The sequence below is a fragment of the Salvelinus sp. IW2-2015 genome, unplaced genomic scaffold, assembly GCF_002910315.2.
Source record: "Salvelinus sp. IW2-2015 unplaced genomic scaffold, ASM291031v2 Un_scaffold2682, whole genome shotgun sequence".
NCBI lineage: Eukaryota > Metazoa > Chordata > Actinopteri > Salmoniformes > Salmonidae > Salvelinus > Salvelinus sp. IW2-2015.
In genome coordinates this window covers 78,148-92,206 of record NW_019943988.1, presented here as the reverse complement: position 1 = coordinate 92,206, position 14,059 = coordinate 78,148, and the positions used below count along the sequence as shown (strand labels likewise).

Sequence of the window (14,059 nt, the reverse complement as noted above, 5' to 3'; positions counted from 1 at the left end):
CGACAGGCTTCTAGGGGTTAACGGTTGGGGCACAGGGGTTTAGGGTTAGGGTTAAGGTTAGGGACCAGGGTTTAGGGTTAGGTTAGGGTTAAGGTTGGGATACGGGTTAGGTTAGGGTTAGGGATAGGGTTAGGGTTAGGGTTGAGGGACAGGCTTTAAGGGTTAAGGTTAGGGACAGGTTTTTAGGGTTAGGGTAAGGCAGGGTTTAGGGTTTAAGGTTAGGGATAGAGGTTTTAGGTCTCAGGGTTAGGTTAGGGGCAATGGGTAGGTTAGGCGTAGGGACAGGGTTTCAGGGTTCGGGTTAGGACAGGGGTTAGGGTTAAGGTTAGGGATAGGGTTTAGGTTTGAGGGTTAAGCGTTAGGGACAGGGGTTAGGGTCTCACCAGGTTAGGGACAGGGTTTAGGGTTTAGGGTTAAGGACAGGGTTATGGGTAAGGTAGGATAGGGTTTAAGGGTTTAGGCGTTTAGGGTTAAGGTTAGGGACAGGGTTTAGGGTTTAGGGTTAGGGTTAAGGGTTTTAGGGGACAGGGTTTAGGGTTTAGGGTTTAGGGTTAAGGTTAGGGAGTAGGGTTAGGACAAGGGTTAGGGTTTAGGGTTAAGGTTAGGGACAGGATTAGGGTTAGGGTTAGGTTAGGATAGGTTTAGGAGAATAGGTTAGGGATAAGTTTTACGGGTTAGGGTTAAGGTTTAGGTGAACAGGGTTAGTAGGGGAGGTTAGACGGTGTAGGGAACATGGGTTTTAGGGGTTAGGGATAGGGTTAGAGGGTAGGGTGAGGGCTTTAGCGTTTCGGTTAGAGGTTTAGGCACAGTGGTTTAGGGCCTTAGCGTTAAGGTTAGGGATAGGGTTATGGGTTTGGGTTAAGGGTGTAGTGGATAGGGTTTAGAGAGTTAGGGTTAAGGTAGGAGCGAGGATTTAGGATTTTTGAGGTTAAGGGTGAGGGACAGGTGGTTTAGGGTGTAGGTTAGGGTTAAGGATTACGGATGAACCGGTAAGTTATAGGTTAGGGGTTAAGGTTAGTGTTAGGGTTAGTGTTCAAGTTAGGATAGGGTTTAGGGTTAGGGTAAGGTTAGGAAGGGTTTAGGGTTAAGGTTAGGAAAATTAAAGGTAGGGATAGGGAATAGGGTTAGGTTAAGGTTAAGGCGTAGGGATAGGTTAGGGTTAGGTTAGGGTTAGAGGATAGGGTTTTAGGGTTAAGGTTAAGGTTAAGGGTTAGGGTTAGGGTTAGGGTTAGGGATAGGTTAGGGCTTAGGTTAGGGAAGGGTTTAGGGTTAAGGTAGGGCATAGGTTAGGGTTAGGGTTAGGGTTAGGAGTTAGGGACAGGGTTAGGGTAGGGTAGGTTAGGTTAGGAGGTTAGGGACAGGGTTTAGGGTTAGGGTTAGGGTTAGGGGTTAGGAGGTTGAGGGGAAGGGTTTAGGGTGTAGGAGGTTCTACAGGGGTCAGAGGTCATTGAAGTCAATGGGCTAAGCTGCTTCGTCCAGTCAGACAGGTCACTAAGCAATTCCCACTGCTTCTAAATCAGTTGAACAGGCTCAGACCAGTCACTAAACATTCCCACGCCTTCTCAATCAGTTGAACCAGGCTCAGACAGTCACTACACATTCCCCACTGCTTCTAAAAAATCAGTTGAACCAGGCTCAGACAGTCACTACACATTCCCACTGTCTAATCCTATTAACCAGGCTCAGACAGTCAACACACTATTCCACTGCTTCTAAATCAGTTGAACAGGCTCAGACAGGTCACTAACACATTCCACTGTTCTAAATCAGTTGGAACCAGGCTCAGGACAGTCACTAACACATTCCCACTGCTACTAAATCCAGCTTTGAACAGGCTCAGACAGTCAGCTACACATTCCACTGCTTCTAAATCAGTTGAACGCAGGCTTCAGAACAGTCACTACAACATCCCACTGCTTCTAAAATCAGTTGAACCAGGCTCAGACAGTCACTACACATTCCCACTGCCTTCAAAATCAGTTGAAACCAAGGGCTGTTTACTGGGTACAGTGAAATTACGGAGAGTTATTCAGACCCCTTGATTTTTCACATTTTGTACGTTATTATATTGCTAAATAATATTTAGAAATATATTAAATTGGTTTTTTTTCTCTCAATCTTCCATAAACCCCAATAATACCCCGTGGCAGTAAGTTACCGCCTCCCTAACCCTAACCCTAAACCCTATCCCTAACCCTAACCCTATCCCTAACCTTAACCCTAACCCTAACCCTAAACCCTGTCCCTAACCTTAACCCTAACCCTAAACCCTGTCCCTAACCTTAACCTTTAACTTAACCTTTAACTTAATGCCTAAACTTAGGTTTTAGTTTAACCTTTGTGGAATTTGACGGACAGCTAAGAAACGGCTCCACATTCAGTCGCTGCAGTTACGCCACTGGCATTTTATTTGGAGATTAAGTTGATGTGTCTGTATTTGTATTTATATATTACATTTTATTTAACCTATTATTTTAACTAGGCAAGTCGGTTAAGAACAAATTCTTATTTACAATGACGGTCTACCAAAAGGCAAAAGGCCTCCTGCGGGGATAAAAAATAAAAAATAAATACAATTAAAATATAGAACAAAAACACATAATATAGGACAAAAACACACAATATAGAACAAAAACACACAATATATGTCAAAAACACACAATATAGGACAAAAACACACAATATAGGACAAAAACACACAATATAGGACAAAAACACACAGTATAGAACAAAAACACACATCACGACAAGCGAGACACCACAACACTACATAAAGAGAGACCTAAGACAACAACATAGCAAGGCCGCAACACATGACAACATAGCATGGTAACAACACAGCATGACCACAACATGGTAGCAACACAAAACAAGGTAGACACATTGTTGGGCACAGACAACAGCACAAAGGGCAAGAAGGTAGAGACAACAATACATCGTACAAAGCAAGCACAACTGTCAGTAAGAGTGTTTTTTGCAGCTCGTTCCAGTCGCTAGCTGCAGCGAACTGAAAAGAGGAGCGACCCAGGGATGTGTGTGCTTTGGGGACCGCTGACAGAATGTGACTGGCAGAACGGGTGTTGTTTGTTGAGGATGAGGGCTGCAGTAGATATCTCAGATAGGGTGCAGTAAGGCCCATAGAGGGTGGCAGAATGAGGACACCATCCCACAAAGCTGTTGTGCATGTTGTCTGTGTGTGTGTGCACATGGGTGCGTATGTGCGTGTATGTGTTTGTGCGTGCGTGTTCCCACCTTGGCTGAGGTCTCGAACCAGCCCACAAAGCCGTTGTCTTTACAGAACTGGTCCATCTTCACGCCGTTATTGGTCAGAACCTCCCGCCCATGGTCACATTTATTAGCCAATAGGACCGTGGCGATGCTCTGTCCAATAGAGAGGTAAAAGACAAGAAGGTGATGCATGAACAGGATGATTTAAATAGTACTTTACCATGGTAGAATCAACCCACTGTCCTGTACTCACCTCTCTGTTGGTCAGCATGAGTTTAGAGTCCAGGTCCTCCTTCCACTTGGTGATGGCTTCGAAGGTAGTCGGCCGTGTCACGTCAAACACGATGAACGCCCCCATGGCCTCTCGGTAGTACACACGGGTCATGTTCCCAAACCGCTCTTGACCTACAGCGGAGAGAGAGACAGAGATATACTGTTATTGTAACTGGTGGGATTTGAACCTTGTTCTCCCACATAGTAAGGCAAAATGTTCACCATTAGACCAAGAGGACATCAAATCAAATAATATTTTATTTGTCACATACACATGGTTAGCAGATGTTAATGCGAGTGTAGCGAAATGCTTGTTCTTCTAGTTCCGACAAAGCAGTAATAACCAACAAGTAATCTAACCTAACAATTCCACAACTACTACCTTATACACACAAGTGTAAAGGGATAAAGAATATGTACATAAAGATATATGAATGAGTGATGGTACAGAACGGCATAGGCAAGATGCAGTAGATGGTATAACTGAGTAAGTATATAATATGAGATGAGTAATGGTAGGGTATGTAACATAAAGTGGCTAGTTTAAGAAGTTGGCTATGGTACATGTATTAATAAAGATGGCAAGATGCGTAGATGAATATTAGAGTACAGTCTATACATTATACATATGAGATGAGTAATGTAGGGTATGTAAACATTATATTAAGTGGCATTGTTTAAAGTGGCTAGTGATACATTTTTACATATTTCATCAATTCCCATTATTAAAAGTGGTGGAGTTGAGTGCAGTATGTTGGCAGCGGCTCACTAAATGTTAGGAGCAAAGGATCACTTGTGATCAAGGATGACAATTGGGTTCCATGTCCTCAGGCTAGGAACTGCTTAGTAACATTATTTCGTGTCTCAGGCAGGACTGCTCAGTAAATTATCTTGTCTCAGGCCAGGACTGCTCAGTAAATTTCATCTCCATGTCTCAGGCAGGAAAAGGTTTACCAGCAGCTGTTCAGGAGACTGAAAGGAAAGTACAGAAGAAAGTATTACTCGGGGTTCCTTAGTGATGAGTGTAGCTACTATCTTATAAACAGACGCTACAAGCTCAATTCCATTCTGTAGTTAGGGGAACTAACAGAAAATAGTGGGATTAAGGTTATTTAGTGGCCTTCAGTGACAGTTAAGTTCCAATTCCCATCTTGAAGCAGACCCATTCAGAGTTGGAGTTAGTGAGTCTCCACATTCCCAGTCATTACACAGGCCAGTGAAGCAGCTATTTTGCAAGGTCTGAATCTGGTCTAGGTCTGGTCTTGGTCTAGTTGGTCTGGTCTCCGGTCTGGTCTAGTCTGAAATCCGTCTAGTCTGGTCTATGTCTGATCGTCTAGTCTGGTCTAGTCTGGTCCTGTCTAGTCTGATTCTGCAGGTTGGAGTCTGGTCTAGTCCTGTTCTGCGGTCTGGTCTAGTCTGGTCCAGTTTGGTTCTATCTGGTCTGGTCTAGTCTGGTCTAGCTGGTCCAGTTCGGTCTAGTCTGGTCTGGTCTATGTCCTGAATCGTCTAGTCTGGTCTACGCCTGGTCTACGTCTGGTTTGGTCTAGTCTGGTCTAGTTGGTCTAGTCTCAGTCTGGTGTTCAGTCTAGTCTGGTCCGGTTAGTCCTGGTCTGCAGGTCTGAGTCTGGTCTGGTCGTCTAGTCCTGGTAGAGTCTTGGTCTAAGGTCTGTCTGTCTGGTGTAGTCTATCTGGTCTGTCTAGTCTGGTTCCTGTTCTTGGCTGCCAGGTCTGGTCTGGTCTATCTGTCTGGTCTGTCTGAGTCTGTCTGTCTGTTCTGGTCTGGTTGATCTGGCTGTCTACTTGAGGATAGTCTGGTCTAGTCTGGTCTAGTTGGTCTATGTCTGACCGTCTAGTCTAATCTGGTCTGTCTAGTCTGGTCTGTCTGGTCTGAGTTCGTTGTCTGTTCTGAGTCTGGTCTAGTTCTGGTTCTGTCTGTAGTCTGGTCTAGGTCTGGTCTGTCTGGTCTGTCTGGTCTGTCTGGTCGGTCTGTCTAGCTCTCGGTCTGGTCTAGTTGGCCTGCAGGTCTGAGTCTGGTCCTAGTCTGGTCTGTCTAGTCTGGTCAGTTGGTCTGTCTGGTCCTGGTCTGTCTGGTCTGGTCTATCTGTGTCTGCGTCTGTCAGTCTGAGTCTGGTCTAGTCTGGTTCTGTCTAGTCTGGTCTGTCTGGTCTGGTCTGTCTGGTCTTCTAGATCTGGTCTAGTCTGGGTCTGGTCTAGTTGGTTGGAGGTCTCTGAGTCTGTCTAGTCTGGTCTGTCTAGTCTGGTCTGTCTGGTTCTGTGTGTTGTCCTTGGTTCTGTCTTTCTGTCCTAGTTGGTCTGGTTCTGTCTGGGTCTGGTCTAGTCCTGGTCTGCAGGCTCTGAGTCTGGTCTAGTCTGGCTCTGTCTGTCTGCAGGTCTGTGTCTAGTCTGGTCAGCTGGTCTAGTCTGGTCTGTCTGTCTGTGCAGCTCCAGTGGCTTCTCAGTCTGTGTCGCAGTCTAGTCTAGTCTGCCAGTGTTCTGTATCTTCTGGTCCTACGGGTCTAGTCCTGGTCCGTATCTGTTCTGGTCATATGTTCTGTGTCTAGTCGGTCTGGATGGTCCTGTCTAGTCTGGGGTCTAGTCTCGTGTCGTGGTCTTTAGTTGGTCCTGTCTGTCTGGTCTAGTGTCTGGGCTGAGTCTAGTTGTCTGTGTCTGGTCCCTGTCCTGTCTAGTCTGTTGTCTGTAGTCTGGTCTAGTCCTGTGTGTTAGTCTATCGGTCTAGTCTGTCATCTGTGTATCTGTCCGTCTAGTCTGGTCTAGTCTGTCTAAGCTGTCGTGTCTGGGTCTAGTCTGCGTCTCTAGTCTGGATCTAGTCTGTCTAGTCTGTCTAGTCTGGTGTGTCTGTCTGAGTCTTAGTCTGATCCGTCTAGTATGGTCTAGTCTGTCTAGTCTGGTCTGGTCTGTGGTCTAGTCTGTTAGTCTGTCTCGTCTAGTCTGTGTCTAGTCTGGTCTAGTCTTGTGTATCTGGACTAGTCTGTTGTAGTTATCATCTGGGTCTAAGTTCTGATCCTCTAGGTTGGGTCTGTCTGAGTCTAGTCTTGTCTAGTCTTGGTGAGTCTGGACTAGTCTGTGTGTAGTCAGGTCTGTCTTCTGATCCGTGTAGTTGTCTAGTCTGGTCTATTCTGGTCTGTCTCGTCTGCGTATGTCCGGTCTTCTGCGTCTCGTCTGTCTGGTCTGTTCTGCAGATCTGAGTCTGGTCTAAGTCTGTCTAAGTCTGGTGTAGTCTAATCTGGTCTGTCTGTCTGGTCTAGTCTGGTCTGCAGGTCTGAGTCTGGTCTAGTCTGGTCTGGATCTATCTGTCCTGTCTGGTCATCTTGTCTGTCTGGTTCTTTGGTCCTGGTTGTCTGGTCTGGTCTACGTTGCTTCTGCAGGTCTGAGCTCTGTTCTGTCTGGTCTGTCTGTTTCGTCTGGTCTAGTCTGGTCTCAGTCTGGTCCTCTGGTTGTCTCTGGTCTAGTCTGATCGTCTAGTCTGTCTAGCTGGTCTAGTCTGGTTGTCTAGTCTGGTCTAGTCTGGTCTAAGTCTGGTCTAGTCTAGTCTGGTGTAGTCTAAGTTGGTCCGTCTAGTCTGGTCTGCAGGTCTGAGTCTGGTCCTGAGTCGCGTCTATCGTTGGTCTGAGTCTGGTCTAGTCTAAGTCTGGTGTAGTCTATCTGGTCATGTCTGTCTGGTAGTCTGGTCTGCAGGTCTGAGTCTGGTCTAGTCTGATCTGGTCTGTCTGGTCTGTCTGGTCTGTCTGGTCTGTCAGGGGGGGTTGTTGGTCTGTTTGCAGGACTGAGTTGGTCTAGTCTGGTCTAGTCTGGTCTAGTCTGGTCTAGTTAATCTGGTCTGTCTGTCTGGTCTAGTCTGGTCTTGCAGGTCTGAGTCTGGTTGTCTGTCTAGTTGGTTGGTCTAGTCTGGTTGTCTGGTCTGTCTGGTCTGTCTGGTTGGTCTGTCTAGTTTGGTCTGTCTAGTCTGGCTGCAGGTCTGAGTCTGGTCTAGTCTGGTCTGTCTAGTCTGGTCTTAGTCTGGTCTGTCTGGTCTGGTCTGTCTGGTCTGGTCTAGTCTGGTCTGCAGGTCTGCAGGTCTGAGTCTGGTCTAGTCTTGTCTGGTCTAGTCTGGTCTGTCTGGTCTGGTCTGTCTGGTCTCTCTAGTCTGGTCTGTCTGGTCTGGTCTAGTCTGGTCTGCAGGTCTGAGTCTGGTCTAGTCTGGTCTGTCTAGTCTGGTCTAGTCTGTCTGTGTGGTCTGGTCTGTCTTGTCTGTCCAGTCTGGTCTGTCTGGTCTGGTCTGTCTGGTCTGTCTAGTCTGGTTGCAGGTCTGAGTCTGGTCTAGTCTGGTCTAGTCTGTTCTGCAGGTCTGGTCTAGTCTGGTCCAGTCTGGTCTAGTCTGGTCTGGTCTAGTCTGGTCTAGTCTGGTCGTTAGTCTGTTCTGCAGGTCTGTTCTGGTCTGGTCTAGTCTGATCCGTCTAGTCTGGTCTAGTCTGGTCTAGTCTGGTCTGGTCTAGTCCTGGTCCGTCTAGTCTGGTTGTCTGGTCTGGTCTAGTCTGGTCTGGTCTGGTCTGGTCTGGTCGTTAGTCTGGTCTGGTCTGGTCTAGTCTGGTCTAGTCTGGTGTAGTCTGGTCTAGTCTGGTGTAGTCTGGTCTAGTCTGGTGTAGTCTGGTCCGTTAGTCTGGTCTAGTCTGGTCTAGTCTGGTGTAGTCTGGTCTGGTCTAGTCTGGTCCGTCTAGTCTGGTCTAGTCTGGTCTAGTCTGGTCTAGTCTGGTGTAGTGGTCTGGTCTAGTCTGATCCGTCTAGTCTGGTCTAGTCTGGTCTAGTCTGGTCTGGTCTAGTCTGGTCTAGTCTGGTGTAGTCTAGTCTGGTCTAGTCTGATCCGTCTAGTCTGGTCTAGTCTGGTCTAGTCTGGTCTAGTCTGGTGTAGTCTGGACTAGTCTGGTGTAGTCTAGTCTGGTCTAGTCTGATCCGTCTAGTCTGGTCTAGTCTGGTCTAGTCTGGTCTGTCTGGTCTGGTATGTCTGGTCTGTCTGGTCTGGTCTGTCTGGTCTGTTCTGCAGGACTGAGTCTGGTCTAGTCTGGTCTAGTCTGGTGTAGTCTAATCTGGTCTGTCTAGTCTGGTCTAGTCTGGTCTGCAGGTCTGAGTCTGGTCTAGTCTGGTCTGGTCTAGTCTGGTCTGTCTGGTCTGTCTGGTCTGTCTGGTCTGGTCTGTCTAGTCTGGTCTGGTCTAGTCTGGCCTGCAGGTCTGAGTCTGGTCTAGTCTGGTCTGTCTAGTCTGGTCTAGTCTGGTCTGTCTGGTCTGGTCTGTCTGGTCTGGTCTAGTCTGGTCTGCAGGTCTGAGTCTGGTCTAGTCTGGTCTGGTTAGTCTGGTCTGTCTGGTTGGTCTGGTCTGTCTGGTCTCTCTAGTCTGGTCTGTCTGGTCTGGTCTAGTCTGGTCTGCAGGTCTGAGTCTGGTCTAGTCTGTCTGTCTAGTTTGGTCTAGTCTGGTCTGTGTGGTCTAGTCTGTCTTGTCTGTCCAGTCTGGTCTGTCTGGTCTGGTTGTCTGGTCTGGTCTAGTCTGGTCTGCAGGTCTGAGTCTGGTCTAGTCTGTTCTAGTCTGGTCTGGTCTACTTTGGTCTAGTCTGGTCTGCAGGTCTGAGTCTGGTCTAGTCAGGTCTGGTCTGTCTGGTCTGTATAGTCTGGTCTATCTGGTCTGTTTAGTCTGGTCTGTCTAGTCTGGTCTGTCTAGTCTGGTCTGTCTAGTCTGGTCTGTTCTGTCTGGTCTGTTCTGTCTGGTCTGTCTATTCTGGTCTGCCTAATCTGGTCTGTCTGTCTGGCTAGTATGGTCTGTCTGGTCTGTCTGTTGGTCTGTCTGGACTGGCTAGTCTGGTCTGTCTGGTCTGTCTAGTCTGGTCTGTCTGGTCTGTCTAGTCTGGTCTGTCTAGCCTGGTCTGTCTAGTCTGGTCTAGTCTGGTCTGTCTAGTCTGGTCTGTCTGATCTGGTCTAGTCTGGTCTGGTGTAGTCTGGTTAGTGTAGTCTAGTCTGGTGTAGTCTAGTCTGGTGTTTGTCTAGTCTGGTCTGGTGTAGTCTGGTCTGGTCTGGTGTAGTCTGGTCTGGTGTAGTCTAGTCTGGTCTGGTGTAGTCTGGTCTGGTCTGGTGTAGTCTGGTCTGGTGTAGTCTAGTCTGCTCTGGTGTAGTCTAGTCTGGTATGGTGTAGTCTGGTCTGGTGTAGTCTAGTCTGGTCTAGTGTAGTCTAGTATGGTCTGGTCTAGTCTAGTCTGGTGTAGTCTAGTCTGGTCTGGTGTAGTCTAGTCTGGTCTGCTGTAGTCTGGTCTGGTCTGGTGTAGTCTAGTCTGGTGTGGTGTAGTCTAGTCTGGTCTGGTGTAGTCTGGTCTGGTGTAGTCTAGTCTGGTCTGGTGTAGTCTAGTCTGGTCTGGTGTAGTTAGTCTGGTCTGGTGTCTGGTGTAGTCTGGTCTGGTGTAGTCTGGTCTGGTCTAATCTGGTCTAGTCTAGTCTGGTCTGGTCTAGTCTGGTCTTGTCTGGTCTGGTCTAGTCTGGTCTGGTTTAGTCTAGTCTAGTCTGGTGTAGTCTAGTCTGACAGGTCTGTCTAGTCTGGTCTAGTCTGGTCTGTCTAGTCTTGCCTGTCTGGTCTTTCTAGTCTGGCCTAGTCTGGTCTGTCTATTCTGGTCTGCTGTATGTTGGTGTAGTATTTTCTAGTCTGGTATGCTGTAGTCTGGTCTAGTCTGGTCTGTCTGGTCTGGTCTGCTGTAGTCTGGTATGCTGTAGTCTGGTGTAGTCTTTTCCTGTCTGGTGTAGTCTGGTCTGGTCTACAGGCTCATCGTCATCTGTGATTTTTTAACATTTAAGTAATTTAGCAGACATTCTTATCCAGAGTGACTTACAGTAGCGAGTGCATACATTTTCATACTTTTTCATACTGGTTCCCCGTGGGAATCGTGTCGTTAGAAAACTTGACGATGGTGTTGGACTCATGCGCACCCACGCAGTTGTGGGTTAACAGAAGGGGACTAAGCACGCACCACTGAGGGGAACCCGTCTTGAAGATCAGCGTGACAGATCCATTGTTGCCTACCCTCACCACCTGGGGGTGGCCCATCAGGAAGTCCAGAATCCAGTTGCAGAGGGAGGTGTTCAGTCCCACAGTCCTTAGCTTATTGATGAGCTTGGAGGGAACTATAGTGTTGAACGCTGAGCTGTAGTCGATAAACAGCATTCAACACATTGGGGTGACAGGTAGCCTAGTGGTTAGAGCATTGAGCCAGTAACCGAAAGGTTGTTAGATCGAATCCACAAGCTGACAAATTAAAAATCTGTCGTTCTCCACCTGAATAAGGCAGTTCCTAGGCCATCGTTGTAAATAAGTAATAATTTCTTCGGGATCTGTGTCCCATCCATGAGTCTGTTGAGCTAATGTAGGCTAATGAGGTTGTAAGTAACAAGAACATTTCCCAGGACATAGACATATCTGATATTGTCAGAAAGCTTAAATTCTTGTTAATCTAACTACAATGTTCAATTTACAGTAGCTGTTACAGTGAAATAATACCATGCTATTGTTTGAGGTGAGTGCACAGTTTAGAACATGAAAAGTTATTAATAAACCATTTAGGCACATTTGGGCAGTCTTGATACAACATTTTGAACAGAAATGCAATGGTTCATTGGATCAGTCTAAAACGTTGCACATACACTGCTGCCATCTANGTTCATTGGATCAGTCTAAAACGTTGCACATACACTGCTGCCATCTAGTGGCCAACATCTAAATTGCAGCTGGGCTGGAATAATACATTATGGCCTTTCTCTTGCATTTCAAAAATGATGGTACAAAAACAAATACAAAAGAACGGTTGGTTTTTTCCATACATTATCTTGTACCAGATCTATTGTATTATATTCTCCTACATTCCTTTCACATTTCACAAACTTCAAAGTGTTTCCTTTAAAATGGTATTAAGAATATGCATATCCTTGCTTCAGGACCTGAGTTACAGGCAGCTAGATTTGGGTATGTAGTTTTCGGCAAAAATTGAAAAAAAGGTGCGGATCCTGCAAATTGGAGTTGGTCAAGGGTGTCTGGGATGATTGTGTTGATGTGAGCCATGACTAGCCTTTTCATAGCATTTCATGGATACAGATGTGAGTGCTACGGGGTGATAATCATTTAGAAAGGTTACTTTGGTGTTCTTGGGCACAGACACTATGATGGTCTTCTTGAAAAACTGTATCTAGTCTACAAACTGGGTCAGAGAGAGGATACAAATGTCAGCAAACACGCTTACCAGCTGAGTACCCATCCTGGTAATCCATCTGGCCCTGCGGCCTTGTGAATGTTAACTAGTTTTAAAGGTCTTACTCACATTGGCAACAGAGAGTGTGATCACACAGTCGTCCGGAAACAACTGGTGCTCCCATGTGAGGTTCAGAGTGGCATTGCCTCGAAGCATAGAAGGCATTTAGCTCGTCTGGTGTGCTCGCATCACTGGGCAGCTCGCGGCTGGGTTTCCCTTTAAAATCCATGATAGTTTGCGAACCAGACCAGACAGACCAGACTAGACCAGACCAAACTAGCCACATCCGATAAGTGTCAGAGCCGGCGTAGTAAGACTCTATCTTAGTCCTGTTTTGACGTGCACTTTGCATGTTTGATCGCTCGTCTGCGGTCGTAGAGGGATTTCTTATAAGTGTTTGGATTAGTGTCCCGCTCCTTGAAAGCAGCAGCTCTAGCCTTTAGCTCAGTTGCCTGTAATCCATGGCTTCTGCTTGGGACATGTACGTACTGTCACTTTGAGGACAACATCGTCGATGCACCTATTAGTGCGGTGACTGATGTGGTAAACTCCTTAATGCCACGGGATGAATCCCAGAACTTATTCCAGTTTGTGCTAGCAAAGAAGTCCTGAAGTTTAGCATCCGCTTCATCTGACCACTTCCGTATCGAGCGCGTAACTTACCACCTTCTCCACTGCGGATAGGGGGATGTTCCCTCTGCTGTTTACCTGAAGTCCTCGATCATCTCCTTTGTTTCGTTGACGTTGAGAGGTTGTTTTCCTGACACCACACTCCAAGTGCCCTCATCTCCTCCCTGTAGGCTGACTCATCATTGTTGGTAATCAAGCCCACTGCTGTTGTGTCGTCTGCAAACTAGATGATTGAGTTGGAGGGCAGTGTGCAGTGTGATGGCGATTGCATCGTCCTTGCCCTGTTGGGGTGGTATACAAACTGAAGTGGGTCTAGGGTGGCAGGTAAGTTGGAGGTGATATGATCCTTGACTAGTCTCTCAAAGCACATCATGATGACAGAAGTGAGTGTTATGGGGCGATAGTCATTTAGTTCAGTTATCTTTGCCTTCTTGGGTACAGGAACAATGGTAGCCATCTTGAAGCATGTGGGGACAGCAGACTGGGATAAGGAGAGATTGAATATGTCTGTAAACACACCAGCCAGCTGGTTTGCGCATGCTCTCAGGACGCGGCTATGGATGCCGTCTGGGCCAGCAGCCTTGTGAGGGTTAACACGTTTAAATGTCTTTTTTACATCGGTCATGGAGAAGGAGAGCTCACAGTCCTTGGTAGTGGGCCGCGTCGGTGGCACTGTATTATCCTCAAAGTGGGCAAAGAAGGTGATCAGTTTGCCTGGCAGCGTGACGTCGTTGTCCGTGATGTGGCTGGTTTTCTTTTTGTAGTCCATGATTGCCTGTAGACCCTGCCACATACGTCTTGTGTCTGAGCCGTTGAATTGCGACTCCACTTTGTCCCTATACCAGGCCCGTCAGGAAGTCCAGGATCCAATTGCTGAGGGAGGTGTTCAGTCCCAGGGTCCTTAGCTAAGTGATGAGCTTTGAGGGTACTATGGTGTTGAACACTGAGCTGTAGTCAATGAATAGCATTCTCACATAGGCGTTCCTTTTGTCCAGGTGGGAAAGGGCATTGTGGAGTGCAGTAGAGATTGCATCATCTGTGGATCTGTTTGGGCGGTATGCAAATTGGAGTGGGTCTAGGGTTTCTGGGATAAGGTGTTGATGTGAGCCATGACCAGCCTTTCAAAGCACTTCATGGCTACAGACGTGAGTGCTACGGGTCTGTAGTCATTTAGGCAGATTGCCTTCGTGTTCTTGGGCACAGGGACTATGGTGGTCTGCTTGAAACATGTTGGTATTACAGACTCAATCAGGGACATGTTGAAAATGTCAGTGAAGACACCTGCCAGTTGGTCAGCCCATGCCTGGAGCACACGTCCTGGTATTCCGTCTGGCCCCGGAGCCTTTTGAATGTTGACCTGTTTAAAGATCTTACTCATGTCGGCTACGGACCACAGCTCGCGGCTGTGCTTCCCTTTGTAGTCTGTAATAGTTTGCAAGCCCTGCCACATCCGACGAGCGTTGGAGCCGGTGTAGTACGATTCAATCTTAGTCCTGTATTGAGTCAACTCTCTGAGTTTAGTCACACACACACACACACACGATCTTACTCATGTCGGCTACGGACCACAGCTCGCGGCTGTGCTTCCCTTTGTAGTCTGTAATAGTTTGCAAGCCCTGCCACATCCGACGAGCGTTGGAGCCGGTGTAGTACGATTCA

At 47.3% G+C, this 14,059-nt stretch overlaps 1 protein-coding gene across 1 annotated transcript in view; it reads right to left on the bottom strand.

The window, feature by feature from the left end:
• Positions 1-3,099: 3,099 nt before the first annotated feature.
• rab38b (RAB38b, member of RAS oncogene family) overlaps positions 3,100-14,059 on the bottom strand; it is a 20,796-nt gene continuing 9,836 nt past the window's right edge. The window contains exons 3-4 of the mRNA XM_024141715.2: positions 3,482-3,633; positions 3,100-3,381 (exon numbers count right to left, since the gene is read on the bottom strand). Of these exons, the coding sequence (XP_023997483.2) occupies positions 3,115-3,381; positions 3,482-3,633 (419 nt within the window). The 3' untranslated portion in view covers positions 3,100-3,114. The remainder of the gene's footprint in view (positions 3,382-3,481; positions 3,634-14,059) is intronic.